Here is a 25,052-nt window from a genome sequence, read left to right on the forward strand (position 1 = left end):
ATCAATTGTTATTTTAGCCACTCTTGTCTCAATTAATTGATAAGAACAATAAACTAGCTGGCACCAGACTAACAGAACAGCCTCCAAAATCCAGACATAAGGTCTATCGACGCTTTGGTATAACTGAGAGAGATTAGCGAGCATTACCAAGTCCTGTTTTTTAATTCCAAATGTGCCGCAGTTTAGACTCTTATGCTCAGCCTCATTTGGCAGCCCCTTAATCAACCAAGTCACAACAAGCATACATTCACAACCTTGAATCACCATCATCGGTACAAGAAATGCCGGCGAATGTTCCTTCAAACCCCACATTTCACCTCCATCTCTTGCCGTCCACTATATATAGGAGCTCAAATGGTAGACTAACACAAGGCACTTGCACTTTGAGGTTCTTCTTCATCAAAAGATGGAGAACAAAAAGTTTTTAGCTTTCCAGATAATATATCTTCTTGGCTTAAGTTTCGTGTTGTATTTATCAGTGGCAGTTGCTAATGAAGAGGCAGTGCTGGAACCGCTAGCTGAGACACATGAGGAGCAGAATAACATGCAAACTTATATTGTTTGGGTGAAGAAGCCAGTCCAGAAATACTTTTTCTCAAAATCTCATGAAGATTTAGAGAGTTGGTATCACACATTTTTGCCCACAACTATAGCAAGCTCAAACCAGTTGAAGAAGCCACGAATGGTTCACGCATACCGCAATGTGGCCACTGGGTTTGCAGCAAAATTGACGCCAGAGGAAGTAAAGGCAATGGAAAAGAAAGAAGGATTTTTGTCAGCTCATCCAGAGCAAATTCTGCCTTTGCATACTACTCATAGTCCTAACTTCTTGGGGCTGCACCAAGGATTGGGAGTTTGGAAGGGATCAAACTATGGTGAAGGTGTGATCATTGGAGTTCTGGATACTGGGATATCACCTGATCATCCTTCATTTAGCGATGAAGGAGTAGCCCCTCCTCCAGCTAAATGGAAAGGCAAGTGCAACTTCAATGGAACAGTTTGCAATAATAAGCTTATTGGTGCAAGAAATTTCCAAGGTGGGCAAACTACGGGAGGCCCTCCAGTTGACAATGAAGGTCATGGCACCCACACATCCAGCACAGCTGCAGGTAATTTTGTGAAAGGTGCCAATGTGTTTGGAATGGCCAACGGCACAGCGTCTGGCATGGCACCTTATGCTCACCTGGCAATTTACAAGGTCTGTTCAGAGGCGGGTTGTGCTGAAGGTGACATCTTAGCTGCTCTTGATACTGCTGTGGAAGATGGTGTGGACGTGCTCTCCCTCTCGCTCGGAGGTGCCTCAGTTCCTTTTTATGCTGATGGGATTGCAATTGGTGCATTTGGAGCAATACAAAAGGGAATTTTTGTCAGTTGTTCAGCTGGAAATTCGGGTCCTTTCTATGCTTCTTTAGCAAATGAGGCACCCTGGATTCTCACAGTTGGAGCAAGCACCATTGACAGAAGCATAAAAGCGACAGCATTGCTTGGAAATGGAGCAGAATATGATGGTGAATCATTATTCCAGCCAAAAGATTTTAGTTCAAAATTTTTACCTCTTGTTTATGCAGGCGCAAATGGAAAACAATCATCAGCATTCTGTGATGCTGGATCACTTGAAAACGTTGAAGGGGCAATAGTGTTGTGTGAGAGAGGTGGAGGAGTAGCAAGAATTGACAAAGGGGCAGAAGTGAAAAGAGCTGGTGGAGCTGCCATGATTCTCGTGAATGCAGAGACTGATGGTGATAGCACCTTAGCTGACCCTCATGTACTTCCCGCAACACACGTGGGTTATGTTGCAGGTGTTAAAATCAAAGCCTATCTGAACTCCACCTCAAATCCTGCAGCCACAATCTTGTTCAAAGGAACTGTCATTGGAGACGGACTTGCTCCCAAGATTACTTCCTTTTCATCAAGAGGACCAAGCGTTGCAAGCACAGGAATTTTGAAACCTGACATCATTGGTCCCGGTGTTAGCATCCTAGCAGCATGGCCTGTTTCGGTGGACAATGGCACAGAAGGTAAGGCAACATTTAACATGGTTTCAGGCACCTCAATGTCCTGCCCCCACCTAAGTGGCATTGCAGCCTTGCTCAAGAGTTCCCACCCAGACTGGTCACCACCTGCGATTAAGTCTGCAATCATGACGACTGCTGAAGTACATAACCTCGAAGGAAAGCCCATTGTAGACGAAACACTTAAGCCAGCAGACATCTTTGCCACTGGTGCAGGCCATGTTAACCCTTCAAAAGCAAATGACCCTGGGCTCATCTATGACACAAAACCAGAGGATTACATTCCTTACTTGTGTGGTTTGAATTACACAGACGAACAGATACAGGTCATCACCCAACAAAGAGTGAACTGCTCTCAAGTAGAAGCCATACCAGAAGCACAGCTAAACTATCCTTCCTTCTCTATTATAGTAGGGTCGTCCGAAGACTCTCGGTCTCAGTATTATACAAGGACCGTCAAGAATGTTGGCCCGGCTAATTCAACTTACAACTTGGATCTTTTTGTGCCACAGAACATGGGCATGAGTGTGAACCCTCAGGTGCTTAAATTCACAGAGGTTAACCAGGAGATTACATTCGAAGCGGAGTTTTTCGCACAAGACAGTGCTGGGAAGGATGGTGTACCATTTGCTCAGGGATATTTGCGATGGGTTTCTGATCAGCATTCTGTTACTAGCCCAATATCTGTTATCTTTGCCAGCAAGTGAAATTAAAATAGGATCCCAGTAGAAGTTGTCACAAGCTTGCAGAGAATAACAGAAACAACTCAAGCCCAAAATAAGTGCAACTCCAGTGGTGTAATTGAATTGAAGTCCTAGAAGATTTGATATTTTTCTTGGAAGCCCTCCAAACCAATGTCTCCTCTGCTTGTGCAGCATTGTGATTGTGAGGTCAACCATGTCTTACATGATGTTTCAGCAATAATTTGAAATTGACAGCAAAAAAATAAAAAGGATTGTTTGTTGCTTATCAATTTTTCCATATAGAGCTTTAGCTAGCTTTGAGTGAAGCTCTAATATATTAATGAGATTAGCTTTTATTATCTTTTTGTTTTCTTCATTTTTGATGAATGGCATTAACTATAGGCTTTTACGGTAGAAACTAGAAACTGCAAATTTGGGCATTGTGTTCAGATTTGTAGGCACTTCAATTCAAGTCAAGTTTGCAAGTTTAAGATGATACTACCTTGAAGCTGAGGTCCAGTCAGTGTGTGCAGTGGACAGAAGAGAAGCAAACCCAGAGGCTGATATGATTGCTTGTCTTGGTGGAAGGAAAATGTAAGTCTTCAGTGTAGAATTTGGGTTTCAGAACCCCATCTTCCTTAATGCAGGGCCTCTCTCTCTCTTCGGCTTTGCAGCAGGTTCACATACACTATGGGTCACATACACTATATGTAAGTTCAAGTGCAATACAAATTAATAAGAAAGGTGTGTTTAAATTAGAGAGCAATTGGTTAAATTATGATAAATATGTAATTCCTATATTGCTCTTGACCAATCCACTCCAAACCAAGCCACCAAACATCACCTAAGGGTATACATTTGTTGACTGAAGGAGGAGATTTGAACATGAAACTTCTTATAATATTGAAAGATAAAAACCACTACCTAACACGTAGTTCGCTTGAACAAAAAAAAAAACATGTAGTTCATATAACAATGGTATACTTGGCACTTAAATGTAATAATTCACAACATGTTTTTTTTTTTCTAGCAAAATGAGTTTTCTTAATAACCCTGTTAGTGTAAATAACTCTTTATTTAATCCCAATTATATGACCATTTGAACACTATTAACTGGTACGGATGATAACTTCAGCACACTATAAAAAATAAAAATAAATTAACCACTTACATGACCTGTCTCAATGGTTTGACTCTTGCAGTGAGCTCAAATATGTAAGTTAAAAATATTGGCCTGCTTAATTGATAATTCATTTTGATCAAGTTTTTCCCCGCTGGAGACATTCTCAACTTGTATCAGCAGCAAGCTCCAAAACTATGTACCAAGAACAACAATGAATTTTAACAAGAATGATAAAAATAAAATAAAACAAAAGTTGGCACCAAATTGCTAATAAATCTAGTGTAAGTTATAACATAAAGCCTATCGCCAGTTTGGTGTAAGTAACTATGGATTTGCGACCATTACCAAGTCCTCTATATTGACTGTTATGTCAAGGAGCACTTTAATTTAACCAAGTCACACCAAGCCAACCTTCACCTTCAATCTGTACAAGAAACGCAGGCTTTTTCCAGCTCGATCTCTTGCTATCTTCTATATATAATTGCATTAGTGGTAGACAAACACAGAGCACTTGTACTCCCAAATTCTTCTTGATCAAAAGATGGAGAACAAAAAGTGTGTGATGTTGCAGATTATATATCTTCTTGGCTTCAGCGTCATGTTTTATTTATCAGTAGCAGTTGCTGCGGAGACAGATGAGGACAAAAGTAGCATGCAAACTTACATTGTTTGGGTGAAAAGGCCGGTCCAGAACTTGTTTTTTGCAAAATCTCATGAAGATTTAGAGAGCTGGTATCAAACATTTTTGCCGGACACTATTGCAAACTCAAACGAGCTGACAAAGCCAAGAATGGTTCATACATACCACAATGTGGCCACTGGATTTGCAGCAAAACTGACGCCAGAGGAAGTAAAGGCAATGGAACAGAAAGAAGGGTTTGTGTCTGCTCATCCAGAGAGGATTCTGCCTTTGCACACTACTCATAGTCCTAACTTCTTGGGGTTGCAGCAAGGATTGGGAGTCTGGAAAGGAGCAAATTACGGTGAAGGTGTAATAATTGGAGTTTTGGACACTGGGATCGGACCGGATCATCCTTCGTTTAGTGATGAAGGAGTACTGCCTCCTCCAGCTAAATGGAAAGGGAAGTGCGACTTCAATGGAACAGTGTGCAATAACAAGCTTATTGGTGCAAGAAATTTCCAAAGCGGAAAAACTTTAGGAGGCCCTCCAGTTGATGATGAAGGCCATGGCACCCACACATCCAGCACAGCTGCAGGGAATTTTGTGAAAGGCGCCAATGCTTTTGGAATGGCCAATGGCACAGCGGCTGGCATGGCACCTTATGCTCATTTGGCAATGTACAAAATCTGCTCTGAGGATGGTTGTACAGAAGGTGACATTGTAGCTGCTATAGATACTGCTGTTGAAGATGGTGTGGACGTGCTGTCCCTTTCACTTGGTGGTCCTTCATTTCCTTTCTATGAAGATGGAATTGCAGTAGGTGCATTTGGAGCAATTCAAAAAGGAATTTTTGTCAGTTGTTCAGCTGGAAATTCTGGTCCTTCCTATGAGTCTTTATCCAATGAGGCCCCATGGATTCTCACAGTAGGAGGAAGCACCATTGACAGGAGCATAAGAGCAACAGCCTTGCTTGGAGATCATGGAGAATTTGACGGCGTATCTTTGTTCCAGCCTAAAGATTTTAATTCAACATTGTTACCTCTTGTTTATCCTGGCGCAAATGGCAACCCATCATCAGCTTTGTGCAGTCCAGGATCCCTTGAAAATCTTGAAGGTAAAATAGTGGTGTGCGAAGGAGGAAGAGGAAGAGTTGCCAAAGGGGAAGAAGTGAAAAGAGCTGGTGGTGCTGCCATGATTCTTGTGAACCAAGCGATAGATGGCTATAGTGTCTTAGCTGACGCTCATGTCCTCCCTGCAACACATGTGAGTTATCAGGCAGGTTTGAATATCAAAGCCTTCATAAACTCAACCTCAACACCTACAGCCACAATCTTGTTTAAAGGCACTGTAATCGGAGATCCACTTGCTCCCAAGGTTGCTTCCTTCTCATCAAGAGGACCAAGCATTAGAAGCCCTGGAATTTTGAAGCCTGACATCATTGGTCCCGGTGTTAGCATCCTAGCTGCATGGCCTGTTTCTGTGGACAATGGAACAGAAGGCAAGGCAACATTTAACATGGTTTCAGGTACCTCAATGTCATGCCCTCACTTAAGTGGCATTGCAGCCTTGCTCAAAAGCTCCCACCCTGACTGGTCACCAGCTGCCATTAAGTCAGCAATCATGACAACCGCTGAAGTAGAAAACCTCGCAGGCTCTGCCATTGTTGACCAAACACTTTTTCCAGCAGATATTTTTGCCCTTGGTGCAGGCCATGTTAACCCTTCAAAAGCAAATGACCCAGGGCTCATCTACGACATACAACCAGAGGATTACATTCCTTACTTGTGTGGTTTGAATTACACAGACGAGCAGATACAGGTCATCACCCAACAAACAGTGAACTGCTCTCAAGTAGGAGCCGTACCAGAAGCACAGCTAAATTATCCTACATTTTCTATCAAAACCGGGTCCTCAGAGACTCAGACTCAGTATTACACAAGAACGGTGACGAATGTTGGCCCGGCTAATTCAACTTATGAATTGGCTCTTGTAGTACCACCTAAAGTGGGCATGAGTGTAAATCCTCAGGTGCTCACATTCACAGAGGTTAACCAGAAAATTACCTACCATGTCGAGTTCAATGCACACGACGATGCTGGGAAGGACGGTGTCCCATTTGCTGAGGGATATTTGAGATGGGTTTCTGATAAACATTCTGTTACCACCCGAATAGTTGCTACCTTCAGCACTCAATGAACTTAAAACTTGGGCCCAGAAGAAAATGTCACAAGCTTGCAGAGAATAACAGAAGAAATTGAAACCCAAAATAAGTACTACTCCATTGGTGCCATTCTAGTCTTCAAGATTTGATCTTTAACTTGCAATCCCCTCCATACCAATGTCTCTCTGTGTGTTTAGGATTCTGATTGTGATTGTGAGGCCAACCATTTCTTATATAATGTTTCAACCAAAAAGAAAACAGAGTTCTTTAATGTTATTTTCCCAGATAGAGCTAGTTGTGGAGGCAAGCACTAATATTAATATATTAATGGCATCAACCAATATATAAATTCGGGCAGTGGTTTACATGGTAACTGAAAATTTGGGGATTTTCTAACCAGCCCAATAGACAAAATTATAGGTGCTTCAAGCCAAGTCTGCAAGGTTTAATAGGATGCATACCTTGAATTGACAATTGGGTTTCAGAATCCAATCTTCCATAATGCAGTGTTCTGAAGACTAATGGACTTCCATGCACTCCTATGGCGTCTGCCCCATCCGTCTCCTTGGCTTCAGAGTTCAGAGCAGGGGTTAGAGTGTTTTATGCGGTAGTCGTGCTGGGTTTCTAGGAAATGAGAATTCTTCTTGTTCTTCTTGTTCTTTCTTTTTTTGAGTCCGGGTGTACTGATTAAATTTTCGGGTGAATTTGAAGTCTACTAATTTTTTCAACCAACAATCCTGGAACCAAAGGATTATGGAGTACATTATGTGATACTAGGTTTTGGTTTAATAACATTTCTACTTACTAATGAAAGATATCATAAGTTTAAGGGGGATTTTATTGGCACCCTATTATTTGCTTTTTGCATACTAATTTTAAAAAAGGAAAATTAGGTATTAGACATAATTAAGTTTACTAATTAGGAAGTGAGATATTAGGTATTTTAGTTTGGGTTTTAATACTCAATAAAAAATAGCTATTTTAGATTAGGCCAAGGCCCAGATTCGCTTTTTAAAATGTCAAATAAAAAGACAATTCTACCTTTTCTCTTAAAAGCCTCGCCCATCTGTAAACCTACAAATTAAATGACGCTTGCCTCTCAACGCTTAAACGACGCGAGTTCTTCTTTCGCTCGCTTTCTTCTTCGCTTCAGAGTGGGTTCGCCATTGAGCTCAATTTTCTTGTAGGTTTTGCTTTATTTTCTTCGCTTTTTCGCCTTCCTTTTCTTTCGCCACGCTGCTCGATTTTCATCGAATGACCGCGCTTTTGGGTGATTTCGTTCTCTTTAGTTCGGGTATTTCGAGCTCAGCTTTGTGGCTCGATTTTTGCGGGCGCGATCTTGTGGCGCCAATGCTAAACCCTATATTCTTCGCTTTCGTGATCGATTTGATTTAAGCCGCTTGGTTGTGGAGATTTTTGGCAGTCTAAGTTTTGAGGTATGAGTACTTTAGAACCTGTTTTCGATTATGTCGACTTGTATGTTTATGGAATTTAGTTTTAGTACTTTTATCGTGGTTTCCTTTTGGTTTCTATTCGAATTGTTTTGATTTTCTGTCATAAACTACATCTGTCATAGCTTGTTGAGACCGTAAATCGCAGCAGCTTTCTTGTTCGATAATTCAATTTCGAATAATTTTGCAAGTATATTGGAATGTTACAAGCTGACCTACTTAAATGTGATTTGATATTAGTTTTAGTACTTTGATTATGCCTTTACCTTTTGAGCAAAGAGTGCAGATTTTGACCGTAAATCATGCAGGCTTGTTCGAGACCAGCTGCGATTTCTTGTTCGATAATTCAATTTCAGAATAATTTTTGCAAGTATATTGGAATGTTACAACTGCTGACCTACTTAAATGTGATTTGATATTAGTTTTAGTACTTTGATTATGCCTTTACCTTTTGAGCAGCGAGATTTTGACCAGAAAGCAGCGATTTCTTGTTCGAGACCTGAAACTGCAGCGCAGCTTTCTTGTTCGATAATTCAATTTCAGAATAATTTTTGCAAGTATATTGGAATGTTACAACTGCTGACCTACTTAAATGTGTTTTGATATTAGTTTTAGTACTTTGGCAGAAACTGCATTGCGTTTCTTGTTTCATAATTCGATTTGACTAATATTTGGAAGTCTATTGGAATTTTACAACTGCTCATGTACATTATTTACTGATTTAAATTGTTTTCTGTTTTTGTTTGTTGTTTTGTTTGCATTTTCAAGGCTAATGGAGGTGTGTGTCATTGCCAAGTGCACATATAAGTCGGAAACCATTATGTTTTCAGTTTCATCAGAGTCATCCATGGTTGATATTTTGAAGACTTTGTGTCTAAGGTTTAAGGGTTTGCAGTTGGGTTGTTTTACGTTACGGTATTCGCTGCCCAGTTATCCGAGTTGTTTTCTAGAAACGGATAGCGATTTGGACATGATGAGGTCATTTTTGTTTGTATCAAATGAGAAGAGTGTTGATATTTTAGTGAAGGATTTATGCGGGAGCAGTGAATATAGTGGTGATTTTTGTGCAAATAAGGAGTTGATAGCATGTGAAAAGGGCGAGTCGTCGTGTTCTAGTACTGTCGAAGACAGAAATGAATTTTTGGGCAGGTCGAAGAGAGCAAGTGCTAAGCCTTTGTTGTCGAATGAGTGGGAGACGTACATACATCATGTAGGGCCGAAGTTTGACGGTGGTGCAGAGGAGTTCCGTTTGAAATTGTGCAAGTACGCTCTTGAAGTAGGATTTAATTTTTTATATGCCGGCAATGACAAGAAGCGGGTGGTTGCTATTTGTTCGAATAAGAAATTGGAGGGTTGTAGCTGGCGTGTTTATGCTTCTCGTTGTGAAGCTACCGGCTGTTTTGTAATTCGGACATTAAATAATGTGCATACATGTGTGGGTCGGATACGGGAATCAAAGAGTAAGATGATGAAGTCTCGTGTGGTGTCCTCCCTCATTGTGGACAGAATCGTGCAAAACCAGAGCTGAAGCCAGTTGAGATTATACACGAGTTCAAAGATTATTATGGTATAGACATTTCATACTACCATGCATGGTTTGGCAAAGAGTTAGCTAAATTGAACGTTCACGGTGATGAGTCGAAGTCCTTCAACGAGTTAGTGTGGTATGCGGACGCCGTAAAGGAAACTAACCCTGGTTCTCTCTGCACTCTTGAATGTGAAGTCTGGAATTAATCGCTTTAGACGGTTTTTTGTGTCGTTTGGCGGTTGCATTGCTGGATTTCAATATTGCATACCCTTGTTGTTCGTTGATGCTACGTTTTTGAAGAGCAAGTACAAGGGGCAGCTTCTCTGTGCTTCCGGAAAGAATGGAAATCAAGGTATGGTTACTGTAATGTATTGCAGATTCCATTTGTTGCAATTTTTTAGCAGAAACTGCATTGCAGTTTCTTGTTTCATAATTCGATTTTCTTAGTAATTTTTTTATGTCTGTGGGAATGTTGCAACTGCTCATGAACTTAAATGTGTTTTAAATTTAGTTTTAGTACTTGGATCATGGTTTTGCCTTTTGGTTTCCTTTCAAATTTGAGCAGATTTGTTTTCAAAAACTGCATTGCAATTTCCCTTTTTTGCTTATACTTGTGCTCTTGGTTTTGTTTTGTGGTTTTATCCTCTAGCTTTTGGAGTTGTTGATTCTGAGATGAGGAGAATTGGACTTGGTTTCTTCAACATTTGGCTTCTATTTTGCTACCGATGGGGAGAGTGGTGACCTTTTTTTCGGATCGCAATCAAGGTTTGTTAAATGCAACGGGGTTTGTGTTTCCTGGATGGCCTCATTCTTACTGTTATATCACCTCAAACAGAATTTGATATCGAAGTACCAAGTCAGGTTATGGGAAATTGCTCCAGGATCGTGTTATCAATTTATTTAGTAGGTGCGCATATACTGTTATTCAGAGGAAGAGTTTACGGTAGCAATGGAGGAGTTGGTGATTGTTGGGAGTTCGAAAGTGAAGACATTTATATCTGATTTGTCTAGAGATCACTATGCGAACGCATATTTCAAAGGAATGCGGTATGGGGAGATGGCAAATAGTTTAGCGGAGTCATTTAATAATTGGGTTGGTGTGTTTCGAGATTTGCCGGTGCTACCTTTGATAGAAGGGATTCGACAGAAATTGATGGTATTGAATTCTCAACGATTTAATTGAAGCGGAGAAGTGGACAACAATTTTGTGTCCGGAGATGGAAACTAGACTGTGGGAAAATGCGGAGGCCGGTAGGACTTGGGTAGTTCGTCGTTCTAGTTTCACTGTTTTTGAAGTATTTGCTGATTATTCTGTGATGGTTGATCTTGAGCAAAGGACTTGTTCTTGCCGTCTTTGGCAAATTGACGGGTTTCCTTGCACGCATGCGGTAGCTGCAATTCTAGCAAAGAAAGATTCAATTTATGATTACGTGGAGTGTTACTATAGGACTGACTTCTTTCGAAAAGCCTATGAGAGTCCTATTTTTCCTATTCCAGATATTGGGAAAGGCTTGGGCAGCACTAGCTTTGCAGCTGGATTTGTGCTTCCGCCAATTACAAAGAGGCCAGCCGGAAGACCACCAACAAAGAGGATCAAAGCTTTTGGTGAATTTAAAAGGCCATTGAAATGCAGTCGGTGTAGTGTTACTAGGCATAATAGGAAGACTTGCAAGGCTGTGATATGAACATTACTTCTCAGTTGACGATTGCTTACGTTAGATATGGTTTAGTGAATGTATAGTCGGTTTCTGCATTGCAGTTTTAGTTGCTTTTAATTGGCTACACAGCTTCTAATTGGATATTATGATTGTTTTTTGAAGTTAATGAAAATTATACAATTGTTTCATGAGTGGATATTCGTTTTTGAGCTGCCATTGAATGCTTGTTTTCAGATTTGAGCAGATTTTGTTGCAGAAACTGCACTGCAGTTTCTGTTTATTTGTTGCAGATTTTGAACAGAACTTGTCCCATAATTCAATTTCAGAATATTTTTTGCTAGTCTATGTTGTGATTTGATATTAGTTTTAGTACTTTGATTATGCCTTTACCTTTTGAGCAGCAGTGCATCTGATTTTGACGAGCTGTAAATCAGTTTCTTGTTCGATATTTCAATTTCAGAATAATTTTTGCAAGTATATTGGAATGTTACAACTGCTGACCTACTTAAATGTGTTTTGATATTAGTTTTAGTACTTTGATTATGCCTTTACCTTTCGAGCAGCAGTGCAGATTTTGACCAGAAACTGCAGCTTGCTTTGAGACCGTAAACTGCATGCGCAGTTTCTTGTTCGATAATTCAATTTCAGAATAATTTTTGCAAGTATATTGGAATGTTACAACTGCTGACCTACTTAAATGTGATTTGATATTAGTTTTAGTACTTTGATTATGCCTTTACCTTTGAGCGAAGGTGCAGATTTTGACCGTAGCTGCAGCGATTTCTTGTTCGAGACCGAAACTGCAGTGCAGTTTCTTGTTCGATAATTCAATTTCAGAATAATTTTTGCAAGTATATTGGAATGTTACAACTGCTGACCTACTTAAATGTGATTTGATATTAGTTTTAGTACTTTGATTATGCCTTTACCTTTTGAGCGGGTGCAGATTTTGACGAGCTATGATCGCTATTCGAGACTGCAGCGCAGTTTCTTGTTCGATATTTCAATTTGAATAATTGTTCGAGACCAAAACTGCATTTTAATTTATTGCGATTTGACCAGAAAATTGAAGCAGTTTGTTGTTTCCCTTTCGTTTTGTTGCATCCTGTTCCAAGATTATATTACAGATTTATATGTATAGGAAATATGTTCTTATATACCATAACTAGAAATATTTACAAACATCCACAAGAATTAAGATACATATTGTCTTGAGTTAACGAAAGGCAAATCACTAGAGCGATTAATTACACAGTGTTTGTGGTGTAGGAGTTTTGTGACATATTGTGCTCGATATTCATTCATGAAATTCTTGTCCACATTTTTTGGAATGGGCTGTCCTTGTGCTATTTTATCCATGTAGAACATGACGAACATGCCGCAATCCAACCTGCAAATGAATACGAGATTAGCTTTTGGTTTTGAATGATTTCAAATTGTAATGAATGGTTGAGTAGACACAATTCTTACGAAGAATTTTGTTGAGCACATTCTGTGTCATCCTCAAATGGAAACTGATATGGATTTTGCAGAATCCAATTTAGAGTGAGTTCTTCATTTGGGGACAAATCAACCTGTGCAGGTGTAGGGGGCCTTCTTTTTGCTTCACAAGTTTTGGTATTGTTTTAGTTTCTAAGAACTCTTGTGCTTGTGGTCTGATATATTCTAGCCACCCTTCCACAATATTAACCTGTTTAAAGAAGAAGAAAAAAAGAGAAAAAGAAATGGTAATCAGATGCATTGCATATTATAGTTTTGGTGAAATTAAGCAAGATATATACGTATATCTGATTGCATTGCAGTTTCTGTTTGTGTTTGTGCTTTGAGAAATTAAGACAGTTTCATTCCACTTACAAAATTTTGAGCAATGTCAATACACCTTTCTTCTTTTCTAGATCCCAACGATCTAAGTGGATTGTAGTGTCTCCACTTTCGTTCCATTTTGTGAAATGTGAGAAGTGTAAAGTGGAACTCGAACTTGAAATGATCGGGAAGAAGAGAACATTGCATTTCCAGAGTTTTTCAAGTAAGTGTTCATACTGAGGGCCCTATGCCAATTTGGTTCTAGAAAGGTTTGCATATAAGCTGCCATCATTGAATGGCAATTTGTTAGTATATATTTTAAAACTGCAGTGTGTCTGTTTAAACAACTTTGAATTTTCAAAATAATTCTTACCCAAGTCCATGTAGACATGTACTGTGGACTATCTGTCTCAAGCATGGGCCCTATTTTCTCCTCCTCTATTTGGATATAGGCCTCAATAACCTGTTTCACATTGATTGGAGAAAATGGAATTATTAATCTGTAATATAGGTAGCACAAATAAAAAATGCAAAGTGCGATGTGTTATAGAATTAGTATTTTATACTTACGTTTTGTGACAGTTCCAGGTCCCATACAATATCTTTGATATCATGGTTTGTCACTTTCTCATTATCGAGTCCCCTAAAAGCTATCACTCATGGATTGAATACATGAAATTCACAAGATTAGTTTTAGTTTATTGTAATTAAAAGATGAAAGAGTTGTTCTTTTGGAATAGAGATATTACCTAGGTTGAGTACTTAAGTAGTATTCTTGAATTATGTCCCTGTCCTCCTTTGGAATTTTCTGCCAAACCCTCTTTTGACCCCATCCTAGTTTTTTCTTTGTTGGCTTTTTTTTTCCTTCATCTTCATCATTTGATTCTTGCATACCTACAGGTATTGAATCATGAAGGCTCCTTCCTTTTGGGGGATCAGGAATTGGATTTGTGGCATCGGGCTGAGATGCCTCTTGTGTTAACTGCAGATTGAAAGGAAACTAATTAGAAACTACATTTGATAAAACAGAAGCTGCAATGCGCTCCGTTTAGAAAGCGAAACTGCAATGCGATTCCGTTTACGTAAATCGCAATGCGATTTCTATTTGCTGCAATGCGAAAAAGAAAAGCAGCAGCTTGAACTGCAGTAATTGCATACCACCTTCTGATTTTGAGGATCCTCTTGTGTTGATTGCTCCTCGGAAGAGATAATCTTGAATTGTGGTAGTTCTTCATCATCCTTTTTTGCCTTCTTTTTTGGTTTCTTATTTTTTTCGTACACATAGCAAGATGCTTGAAACCTCTTTCTTTCTCTATTCTTCAGCCTTTAGTACTCTTGAAGGAACATCAGGTTTTGGAGCATCTTGCTTCTTCTCTTCTTCTTTCTCTTCTTGTTGCTTCTCTTCTTCTTTCTTGTCTTCTTCTTTCTCTTCCTCTTCTTCTTCTTGCTCTTCAACTGGTTGTGTTGGTTGTGTTGTAGGCAGATCCATCTCCATTTCAAAGACTGTTGGGTCTGAGAACAAGCTTTCAATTTCTACCTTGTACTTTTCTTCAATCTCCTTTTTCTTGGCAATCTTCTCCTTGTCAATACAAGTTTCCTTGCCTTCCAATTCTGCAATCCTCCTTTTTAGATTTTGTATTTCCTGAAGCTGAACTGTAGATTCCACTGTCATGGTGGCAGTCAAATATTCTTCATTATCTAATTTCTCTACGTATGTTGCCAACTTCGCTTCCAACTCCTTTGATCTCTTTTCTCCTTGGATAAATATATCCCACAATTCCTTCATTTTCTTCTCACTGTCTTCATTTATTTCATCCTTCCACAGTTGTAATCTTTCTGGGCAAATGAAGGTAGGATCTTGACGTTGGCGATAGTTGATTTCGTCTGTCATGGACTTCACCAAGAGGTCTTGAATTGCAAGAGGTTCATTTCCAGCTTCATTCTCAAACATTTTCTTCTTTCCATCCTCTTTTAATTCTGGAGTTTGATCAGCATTATCAGGTTTTCCTTGGTCTTCTGCTTCCTCTGCTTCTCTTTGTTGTCCTTCATCTTCTTTTTCTTTTTTCTGCATATTGAACGGAAACTAATTAGAAACTGCACTGCATTGGAGGAAATGGAAACCGCAATGCATAATTCTTTGTTTAGAGATTCTTATACCTTGTCAAGAGGGACTCCCTCTTCTCTAGTAGTTTTTCTCCTTTTATATGCTTTCAAAATACCCTGTACAATGAGATTGAATGATTCAAAAACTGCATTGGATAAAATACAAACTGCAATGTAGAAAACACAAACTGCAATGCACTGTATACAGATTTTAATTACCTTGTCAACAGTGTCTTCCTCTTCCCTGGTAGTTTTTCGCTTTTTAGGAGTTTTAAAAATACCCTGTACAATGAGAATGATTTAGCATGGATTCACATTCAAGATACATTAAAGTAGAACATGCGATAAATTGCATACCTCGATGTCATTCAAGTCCTTTATTTGGTTGAATCTTGTGTGGAGTTCCACAAGACTCCATTTAAGAATGGCAGGAGTTTCTTTCTCCTTGCCCAGGATTGGTTGTATTATGTTTGTCCTCTCACACAGTAGAAACTGCACAGTTCAAAAACAAGATATATCATAAAACAGAAACTACAGAAGAACATGGCGTGAAATGAGCAACATTCAAGAAGCTGAATCAGAATTTGTCTTTCACTAAAATGCAAAAAAGAGAATACACCAGAAAATATGCATCAACTTGACATGAAATTGAAAGAAGAGCATAGCCAAAACAAGAACTGCAAAACATAATGAAACTACAGAAGAACATGGCGTGAAATGAGCAACATTCAAGAACACAAGCGCAATGCAGTTTGTAGTAAAACTGCAATGCGCTTTGTGGTAGAATCAGTTTGTGGTAAAATCAATGCAGTTTGTCTTTCACTAAAATGCAAAAAAGAGAATACACCAGAAAATATGCATCAACTTGACATGAAATTGAAAGATCAGCATAGCCAAAACAAGAACTACAAAACATAAACATGAAATTGAAAGATATATCATAAATTAGGTTGGAAACTGCTTAGGATAAAACAGAAATGCATTGAACTAAAGGAAAAGCATTGCCTAAAACTCAAAATGCATTGCATAAGCCACTGTTTACTTACCAATATTAGGATAATGCAACCCGAAACAGCTCCTATAGAGCTTCTCCACCCTTCTTTGCTTTTGCTTTTGCTTTTGCGACCAAGGATTCATTCATGTAGGCTGAAACAGCTCTTGCCCAAGAATAGCATGAAAGTGTGTCTAGATTCACACAATGCTCAAATACTTTCCAATGCAAAGTTGATGAAGCGTTGGCAAAAAGGAATGTCATGCAGAGGTGAACCAATACTAGGCTGACCACCTCCTTGTCGTAGTCAACTTCTTCTTCTTCTTCTTCTTCTTCTTCTTCTTCAGCTTCTTTCTTTTCTTTTCCTTTCTTTGTTTTCTTCTTTTCCTCTGCCTTGGCCTTTTCTTTCTTCGGTTGGTTTGCCAAGGAAATTGTCTTTAGTAATTCTTCTTCTACCTTATTTTTTGATGGTTTTCCCTTTAATCCGAAGTGCCTTATTCTGAAGGTAGAAGTGTACTTATCATTGACAAGTTGGACGGATTTTCCTTCATTTGGCAGTCCTAGAATCTGACTCATAGCATTGCTCTGTGATCTTGAATGCTTCGGTGCCAAAGTTGAAGGACTTTGTATCTGGATCAAACTTCTTGAGCAGCTGAACTAAGTCAAGGTCTGACTTATTCATGTTATTCATGTCAATCCTTCGGTTGTAAAACACCTCAATCAAGTTCCAAAATGGGGTGTTCTTGAGAAGCTTCTTCTGCCTTTCATTGAGCTTGTCTTTTACATCCGTAATGATGCTGTTAAAGCGTTGCAATTGCACGAAATTGGACATAGTCTGGGTGCTTTGCTTTCGATCATAGTTTGGCTTTGACTTTGGCTTTGGTTTACTCTTTTGAGCCATCATTTTGAATCTTCGCTTTGGTTGGTTTTGAGCTTCCTCCTTTTGTGGTGACATTTCTTGTGCCATTTGTGATCTGCAACAAGAAGGGATGAAAATACTATTAGGACAAGTAGAGATAAACTACAAGCAAACAGAAACTGCAATGCAGTTTGTAGAAAGCCTGCAATGCTGAGTTTGTCTTTCACTAAAATGCAAAAAAGAGAATACACCAGAAAATATGCATCAACTTGACATGAAATTGAAAGAAGAGCATAGCCAAAACAAGAACTGCAAAACATAACAGAAACTACAGAAGAACATGGCGTGAAATGAGCAACATTCAATAAGCATGAAACTCAATGCGCTTTGGTAGAAATGCAATGCGCTTTGTAGGTAAATCTGATTTGTGGTAGAAATGCAGTTTGTCTTTCACTAAAATGCAAAAAAGAGAATACACCAGAAAATATGCATCAACTTGACATGAAATTGAAAGAAGAGCATAGCCAAAACAAGAACTGCAAAACATAACAGAAACTACAGAAGAACATGGCGTGAAATGAGCAACATTCAAGAAGCACAGAAATGCAATGCGCAGTTTGTAGTACTTCATCTGATTTGTGGTAAAGCGCAATGCAGTTTGTCTTTCACTAAAATGCAAAAGAGAATACACCAGAAAATATGCATCAACTTGACATGAAATTGAAAGAAGAGCATAGCCAAAACAAGAACTGCAAAACATAACAGTAAACTACAGAAGAACATGGCGCAAATGAGCAACATTCAAGAAGCTACGCAATGCAGTTTGTGGTTCACTACAATGCAGTTTGTCTTTCACTGCAATGCAAAAAACAAAATGTACCAGAAAATATGCATCAACTTGACATGAAATTGAAAGATCAGCATAGCCAAAACAAGAACTACAAAACTGCAGGTAGAATGATTCAAAACAAGAACTACAAAACTACAGAACAACATGACGTGAAATGGAAAGAAGTATAAATAATTTAGCAGAAACTACAATGCAGTTTCTTTTTGTTCGATCTGAAAACAGTTTTGATGCTCTTTTTCTTTCTTTTGTAATTTTTCGGTTTTTAGAGGTTTTCAAACCAAAACTAAACCCAAAACCTAAACTACATTGCAGAATGAAGAATGAACAGTAAGTAAAATTTCAGAACCCTAGAATCGAAGGCAAATTTATGTTAGGGGTCATTTTCTTACGATTTTTTCCCCAAGAGAGTGCTAAACCCTTCAATCGCTTTGATGCGCTTCTGGTCGTCGCTCGTCTCTCGCCGCCGTTCAGATTTTGGGGAATAGGTTGGGCTAACTGAAAGAGAGAATGAAGAATCGCTTCGATCGTTGGTGGTCTTCGATGATGGTCGCACGAATGGGTTGGTGGTCTTCGATGATCGTTGGTGGTCTTCGATGCGATCGTTGGTGGTCTTCGATGATCGTTGGTGGTCTGGAGGTTTCTGGAGGTGAAGTTGCAGAGGTTTCTGGAGGAGAAGTTGAAACGTCGCGCGAAAGGGTTGTGATTCAATTTTGGTTTCGGTTGATGTCGTTTTGGTTCAGTTTTGGCTTGATGTCGTTTTTCAATTTTGGTTTAAAACTAAATACTGAAAATGGCATATGTTGTAATTTTCATATTTTGTAATGGTATTTTTGTAATTTTCCTGCAACCCTAGTTAGACTTTTTTCTTAAACCATCATGTTCTTACAACCCTAATGAGGTTTATACACTTATATTGGTAAAACAATATCTTGTATTTATTCATGAAGGATGAGACTGAAGTTAGAGGAGCTTCGAATGAGGTATGAGTTTATTTTTGGCGTATTTCAAGTTTAGGATTTCATGATGGTCGTTGGTCGCGTTCAGTACTGAATAGGTAAATTTAATGGAATGCCACCGAAACATTGCACCTATTTCGGTTGTGTTTGACCGGTCGTTAACTTAAAATGCAGTGGAGATCCACCATAACATGGAACGGTGTTCGGTGGTGTATTATTGAATTTTTACCTACAATTCAGTGGCAACGAACCAAATATATTTATTTTTTCAGTAACTTATTGTCGACCACAAATTTAATGTAAGCTATTTTGACCTTACTCCCATTGAAGGAACAAAAACAAGGTGACACCCTTAAAATAGATGACACATCATCCAATGTGATGGTCATCTCACCAAAAGGCATGTGAAAGATGTTCGTTTCGGGATGTCACCTCTCAATGAAGCTAGATACAACAATCTTATCTGCATTCCGATAAGAACACCTAATAAGTTGCTCTAATTCAAACCTCTTAATGTACCATTCGAATAATACTATTATTTGGATTAGCCCACCAATTCCACTCACGAAGGGTAGATGTCTTCGACATGCACCTAAGGGTTCCTAGTCAAATACAAATAAAATATTTAGGTTAATTACCATGAACTAGACTTATATTCTGCTTTCCATTGTTACAGTAAAATGACTTACTTAGTTATTTCAAATTGCAGCTACATCTTCAACCTCAGTAGTATTCTTAAAGTGGTCTGGGGGACCATGTTGGGGCTGGTCCTCTTGAGGGGCTAACCTCGCCGCTTTATGTCTCCTTGTTGAGGCTGTGGGATGTTGTCTATTAGGTCGAGATGATGAAGCCTCAGTAGTACTTCTGCGGGTCCTCTTCATATCTAAAAACAATATTAAGTAAAAACTCAGAATTAACGAATTTGGTAGACTACCACTGAAAAATGGAAACAAATTCGGTGGACTACCACTAAAAAACTGAAATAGAATCGGTGGACTACCACTAAAAAACTGAAATAGAATCGGTGGATTACCACTGAAAAATGAAAACATATTCGGTGGACAGCCACTTAAAAACGGAAATAAATTTGGTGGACTAACACTGAAACAAGATAACGACTTTGGTGAGATTTACACATGTAAGTTAAGGAATGAGGTTCATGAGGACAATTTAGGAAGAAAAATGGGGTGTAGTGAGTAATTTTAAATTTTACTAAAATTCAATGGGGTGTAAAGAGAATGTGGGGTGCAAAGAGCAAATTTTGTGGTGTCAATAAAATCACCCTAAGTTTAATTTGTCCGTTAGGGTTGGGTATGGTCCGGTTCTCACCTGAAATTGGAATCAGAATAGGCACTATTCATTTAGTCTGATTTTAACGAAAAAATTATAAAACCATTTCTGTCTAATTTGCCCATAAATCAGTTCAGTTTCCATTTTTTGGGTTTTGAACTAGAATCTTTTTTCTATTTTTTGAATTTTTTTATAATAAAATCCAACTAAAATTTTATATTTTGGGCTTAAAAATTCACAAATGGCCCAATTTCATGCAAGGGGAGGTGCTTTGGCCTAAAAAAGAGAGGTGATTTGGAGTTACGTTTGGAGAAATATTAGTTATGGGCTTAGAAATTTTGCATTGGAATTAAATATTTGGCAAAAATGTAGCAATGGTCCCTGCACTAATACCAAACTTTAGTTTTCGTCCCTCATATTATTAAATTGTTATAGTGGTACTTTAATTATGCCTCTACTTTGAGAAATCGTCATTTCCATCATCTCAGTCAACTTTTATGTTAAAAATGATGACATGGCAATGACAAGTCCTACTTGGCATGGGCAAAAATGTCTTTTCGCACAAAAAATTTAAAAAATAAATCAAATCTCTCTCTTTCTCTCTCTCTCTCTCCACAGCCTCGATTTCTCCCCCAAATTTCTCTTCCCCCATCTCTCTCCATAGCCCGATTTCTTCCCCCTTAATTTCTCTTCCCCCTCACCAAACCCAACCACTGAACCAGAAGCAAAGAGAGAGAGAGAGAGAGAGAGAGAGAGAGAGAGAGAGAGAGAGAGAGAGAGAAATGATTAATCTCCCAAAAGAACCAAAATCCCAACTCATAGCTACAATTTTGCCAATACACAAACACATAGCTATAGGAAGTGACGAAGAAGCTAGCAAATCCAAAGTAAACAAGAACCATTACTACAATTTTGCCTAAATATTTTATTCAAAAAATAAAAATACACAGTGGATTTAGTTTTTTCACTACAAGAACCAGCATCGAACTAAATCGGTTCGGTTTGATTTTTGGTCCACCCAATTTTTTTCTTGTTTTTTCGGCTTAATTCTACTATGTTTTCCAGTTTAAATGCCCACCTGATAAGGTCATACTTTCACACATTTGCATGTCTTCTTTGATTAGTAATTTTATTTAGCTTCTCTTTATTTTGAGTCTCTTACCTATGTTTGTGTGTTTTGTAGGTTAAGACAGAAAGGGGATGACATTTGATACAATTCATGCATGTTAAGGGCTGATTGGGATAAGAGGAATATGAGCTTAAAGACAACCAATTTGAGCCACACTCCTTGTTAGTCCAGTTTCGTAGGTCATCTTGCCGGCCTCATTTCAGCAACTTACACAGGTCGGATAAGGAGACATCCTTGATAGAAGTTGTTCCAATGGGTGTCTATTATAACATATCCAATTTTCAGCCCGATTGGATAAATTTGGAGCCCTTAACACGTTAAAGACTTAACCAAGTTCACAGAAATGTCATGTTGGTTGCCATCACATTTAATGTGGCTACATCCCTAGAGCCATGTGCTACACATGGGCAGCCACACATGGGAGTCAAATCAGCTAAGTAACTCAAAAAGATGAACAAAAGTCAAGCTTTCCATAAAGAAACCAAGAATAGTCTACCAAAGCATGTATTGGGCAGCTGGAGCAGTTGGCAAGTATGGGCAGTTGGAGCAATTGGCATGTATGGGCATAGCTGGAGCAGTTGGGAGCAGCTAAGAAAGGTGTGCTTCACCAGCCAAAGGGGAGGATAAAATTGCACTCTATAAATAGAGAGCTGCACACTCATTCAAGGAGGGCAGACACACACATTCACTTCATCCATTACTCTCATACACACATTCAGATTCACCACAAAGAGAGAAGAGAGCTTGGAGTTGTCCTGGGAACTACATTGCTGCCAGCTAGTTCTTCTCTTCTCTTTATTCTATCTATGTATTTCTTATTTTCTGTATTCATAGTTATGTTTAACTAATCCACTTAGTTAGGGCTTAGGATGAAGCCCTAGTCATGAATATTCAATGTTATGGATGATTTTATAGTTAATTGATTTCCTTACTTTCATTATCAAGTTGTTAATCTCCAATTTATTATGTGCTTGATGTATGTTTTCTTGGAGTAGCTAACTAGGATTTATGCATCTAGCACAGGTTGTGAATGAGTTTAGATTCACCAATTTTACTCTCCTTTCACAAGCAACACATGAATGGCCTACGAATCATTCAAGGGGTTAATAACCATATGTTGACTAGGACATATACTATGTTCTAGGACTTGTGTGATTATCATATTCTCATAGAGCTTAATGACTCTTGTATGCTTTATTCTAAGTAGATACCATGCTTAGGTTGCATATTAGAGATCACGTGTTGTGTAGATACCATGCACGATTACATGCCTTAGGAGAATTATGCATCCTGCACCTAGATACCATAGGCTTGTATGCGATAATCTATTGTTGATGAAGCGTAAGTCAATTTCTATGCATTTAGAACTTGGATAGGAAAACTGGTGGTGGATTCCAAGGCTCTTAACACATCTCAATCATTGTTTCACAACTTGTTGATTGCTGCCAGTATTTACTTTCGAGCACTTTCATTTCACTTTCTTCTTTTCATTTCAACAACAAAACCCCCCATTTCGAGTGCGTGTGTGGTGCTAGGATTCTGTCCTAGACCTTGAGTAATTAGCAAGAGGCATTGTTGAATTCGACCTTGTCTTTAGCTAGTTAGTCAGTTTCTTTGTTCTATGTTTTTCTAACATTCTAAGTAATTTAACTTGGAACTAAGTTACCATTCTCCTTGCGATTGACCTCGTATTTACATAAGCTATACTATAAACGGTTCGTGCACTTGCGATAATTAAAGTTATTGTTTTTAATCACTCATTTTAGTTGTTAAGAATAGGTCCAACACCACTCCTACTGTCTATTAACTAAACAAACCTGTAAAATAGCATGAGGACATAAGTTTAATCATTTGGCCAATGTGGCTCGATTTTAATCGGATTTTATCATAACCTAAGGACGTTTTGACCACAAGGCATATCTCAAGGATGTTTTGACCGCAAGGCGTATCTAAGATATTTAAGAATATTTACATTTGCACATGAGGTCCTAAGGTATCGATTCTTACATTCCTCAATATCAATTGTATGAACAACAAAAAAGGACGTCTTGACCAAAAAAGCACTAAGGACATCACTCGTAATAATGGTAAAAGATTAATCAATAATGAGACTCTTTATAGTTGTTTTATATAGTCTAGATGAACTCAATATATACTCAACAGTTCACACTACTTACATAATCACATGACCACATGTTTTAGGGTCAGCCTCACATAATCACATTATTTGGGCTTAACAAACTAGGGTCAGCCTCACCCAATCCATTTAGCCCTAGTAAAACACTTAAAACAATTTATAGTTCTCTTGGGAAAATGTTTCACTATCTCATGCTTAATACAGACGATTTAAAATCATACAAAGAGTTTCTCCATCGATAAGTGTTGTGCATAGACCTCAAATCAAGTTTTTTGCATTGATTTCTTTGAAAATGTAGTACATTTTGTTGGTACAATAATATCGACTCATTATCGATAGGCACATCGACCGTCCATTCTTTATTAAAGAATGAACGTCAATTGCCCAGAAGCCTTCGTACCTCCCCCTCCTATTACTAACATTTTGGCTACTGATGTTTTAGTCAGGGCGCAGCCCAGGCTCATTCCTTGTTAGTTTAGTTTGTTGTCGGCTTTAGGCCTGCCATTTAACCAAAAGAAAAAAAAGCCTCCCATCTTAATCAAGATTCTAAGTGACTTTTCTACAAACAAAAAGTAAAGAGTCCAATGATAATCCTAAAATCAAACGGTGATAGGCACTAATATTAAGAGATAAAAGTACATATTGTTTCTTTCTTTCACTCGAAGGGTCTTGGTTGAATATTTTACAACTATTTTATTTATTATATTCTCATCATGAAAACCTTTTCGCTTATAAATCAAAAATTACTAATAGAGTTGCTTCAAGAAAGATGACTTTTGCCAAAACCGCTTGCTCCATTGCAACAAGCAATGTCCCTTGGCATAAGAGAAACAAGCTACCATGCCTACAAATGGGTTGAATCCATATAACTTGACATATAATTTAGGTTAATTAGCTCTTTTTTCTTTCTTTTTTCTTCCATTGAAGTTAACAGGTGTGACAGTAAGAACAGCATCAATGAAATTGAAAAGTATTAGATTGACACAAACTAAATTTAAAATCGACAGTATTTATTCGAAATCGGAATACCAAGTTGAAGTAAATATCGAGTACTAAATTACAGAAGGTAAGAGCCAAGATATACCTACAAGAACAGAAAACAAAATGTGTGTTTTGCTGTCATTTGTGGAAGTTCTTATTCTTCTAATCATCCTTTCCTTCTCATAAATCTGTTCAACACAGGTAATAGAATCCCCATCTCCAAGTACTGTAGCAACCTACATTGTTCACCTTAAAAAGCCACATGACAGAGATTTTTCAGAATTGCAAGACTTACAAAGCTGGCACCAGTTATTTTGGCCCACGGAGACAGAAACCGTGAACCCGAATCCATACCTAGGTACCTGGTTCATTCATATCGAAATGTGGTCACCGGGTTTGCGGCAAGAATGACAGCAAAGCAGGCAAAAGCAATAGAATAGTATAGCCGTATTTACAATATAAAAAAAGGACCACCCGCCTGACGCCTAGTGCCCGCTTCACCACGGGCTATACTATTTTTGTACAATAAAAAAACAGTAGTATAGCCGCGCTATACTATTTTTTAATTAAAAATAGTATCGCTATATTCTTTTGAACACGTGATGAAACGGGAGCTAGGATTATACTTTTTTTTTATATTAAAAATAACCCCGAGTATATCCACATGGCTATACTATTTATAATTTAAAAAAGTCCACCCACCTGGCGCCCAACG

At 38.4% G+C, this 25,052-nt stretch overlaps 2 protein-coding genes and 3 pseudogenes across 2 annotated transcripts; 4 read left to right on the top strand and 1 right to left on the bottom strand.

The window, feature by feature from the left end:
- The first annotated feature begins 406 nt into the window (after window positions 1-406).
- Window positions 407-2,719, top strand: LOC103337361 (subtilisin-like protease 3 pseudogene; annotated as a pseudogene).
- A 1,640-nt stretch (window positions 2,720-4,359) lies between these two features.
- LOC103337362 (subtilisin-like protease 3 pseudogene) lies at window positions 4,360-6,636 on the top strand (annotated as a pseudogene).
- Window positions 6,637-8,824: 2,188 nt separating this feature from the next.
- On the top strand, window positions 8,825-10,763 carry LOC148915707 (uncharacterized). The gene is made up of 4 exons (XM_089041986.1): window positions 8,825-9,454; window positions 9,559-9,774; window positions 9,881-9,932; window positions 10,510-10,763. The coding sequence occupies exons 1-4, from the start codon at window positions 8,825-8,827 to the stop codon at window positions 10,761-10,763; spliced, it is 1,152 nt and encodes a 383-aa protein (XP_088898112.1).
- Window positions 10,764-10,797: 34 nt separating this feature from the next.
- LOC148915708 (uncharacterized) lies at window positions 10,798-11,265 on the top strand. Its single transcript, XM_089041987.1, has one exon. The coding sequence runs from the start codon at window positions 10,798-10,800 to the stop codon at window positions 11,263-11,265; it is 468 nt and encodes a 155-aa protein (XP_088898113.1).
- Window positions 11,266-13,786: 2,521 nt separating this feature from the next.
- On the bottom strand, window positions 13,787-16,225 carry LOC148915709 (uncharacterized; annotated as a pseudogene).
- Window positions 16,226-25,052: the final 8,827 nt, after the last annotated feature.

Source organism: Prunus mume, linkage group LG7 (assembly GCF_029339155.1).
Source record: "Prunus mume cultivar Tortuosa linkage group LG7, ASM2933915v1, whole genome shotgun sequence".
Lineage (NCBI taxonomy): Eukaryota > Viridiplantae > Streptophyta > Magnoliopsida > Rosales > Rosaceae > Prunus > Prunus mume.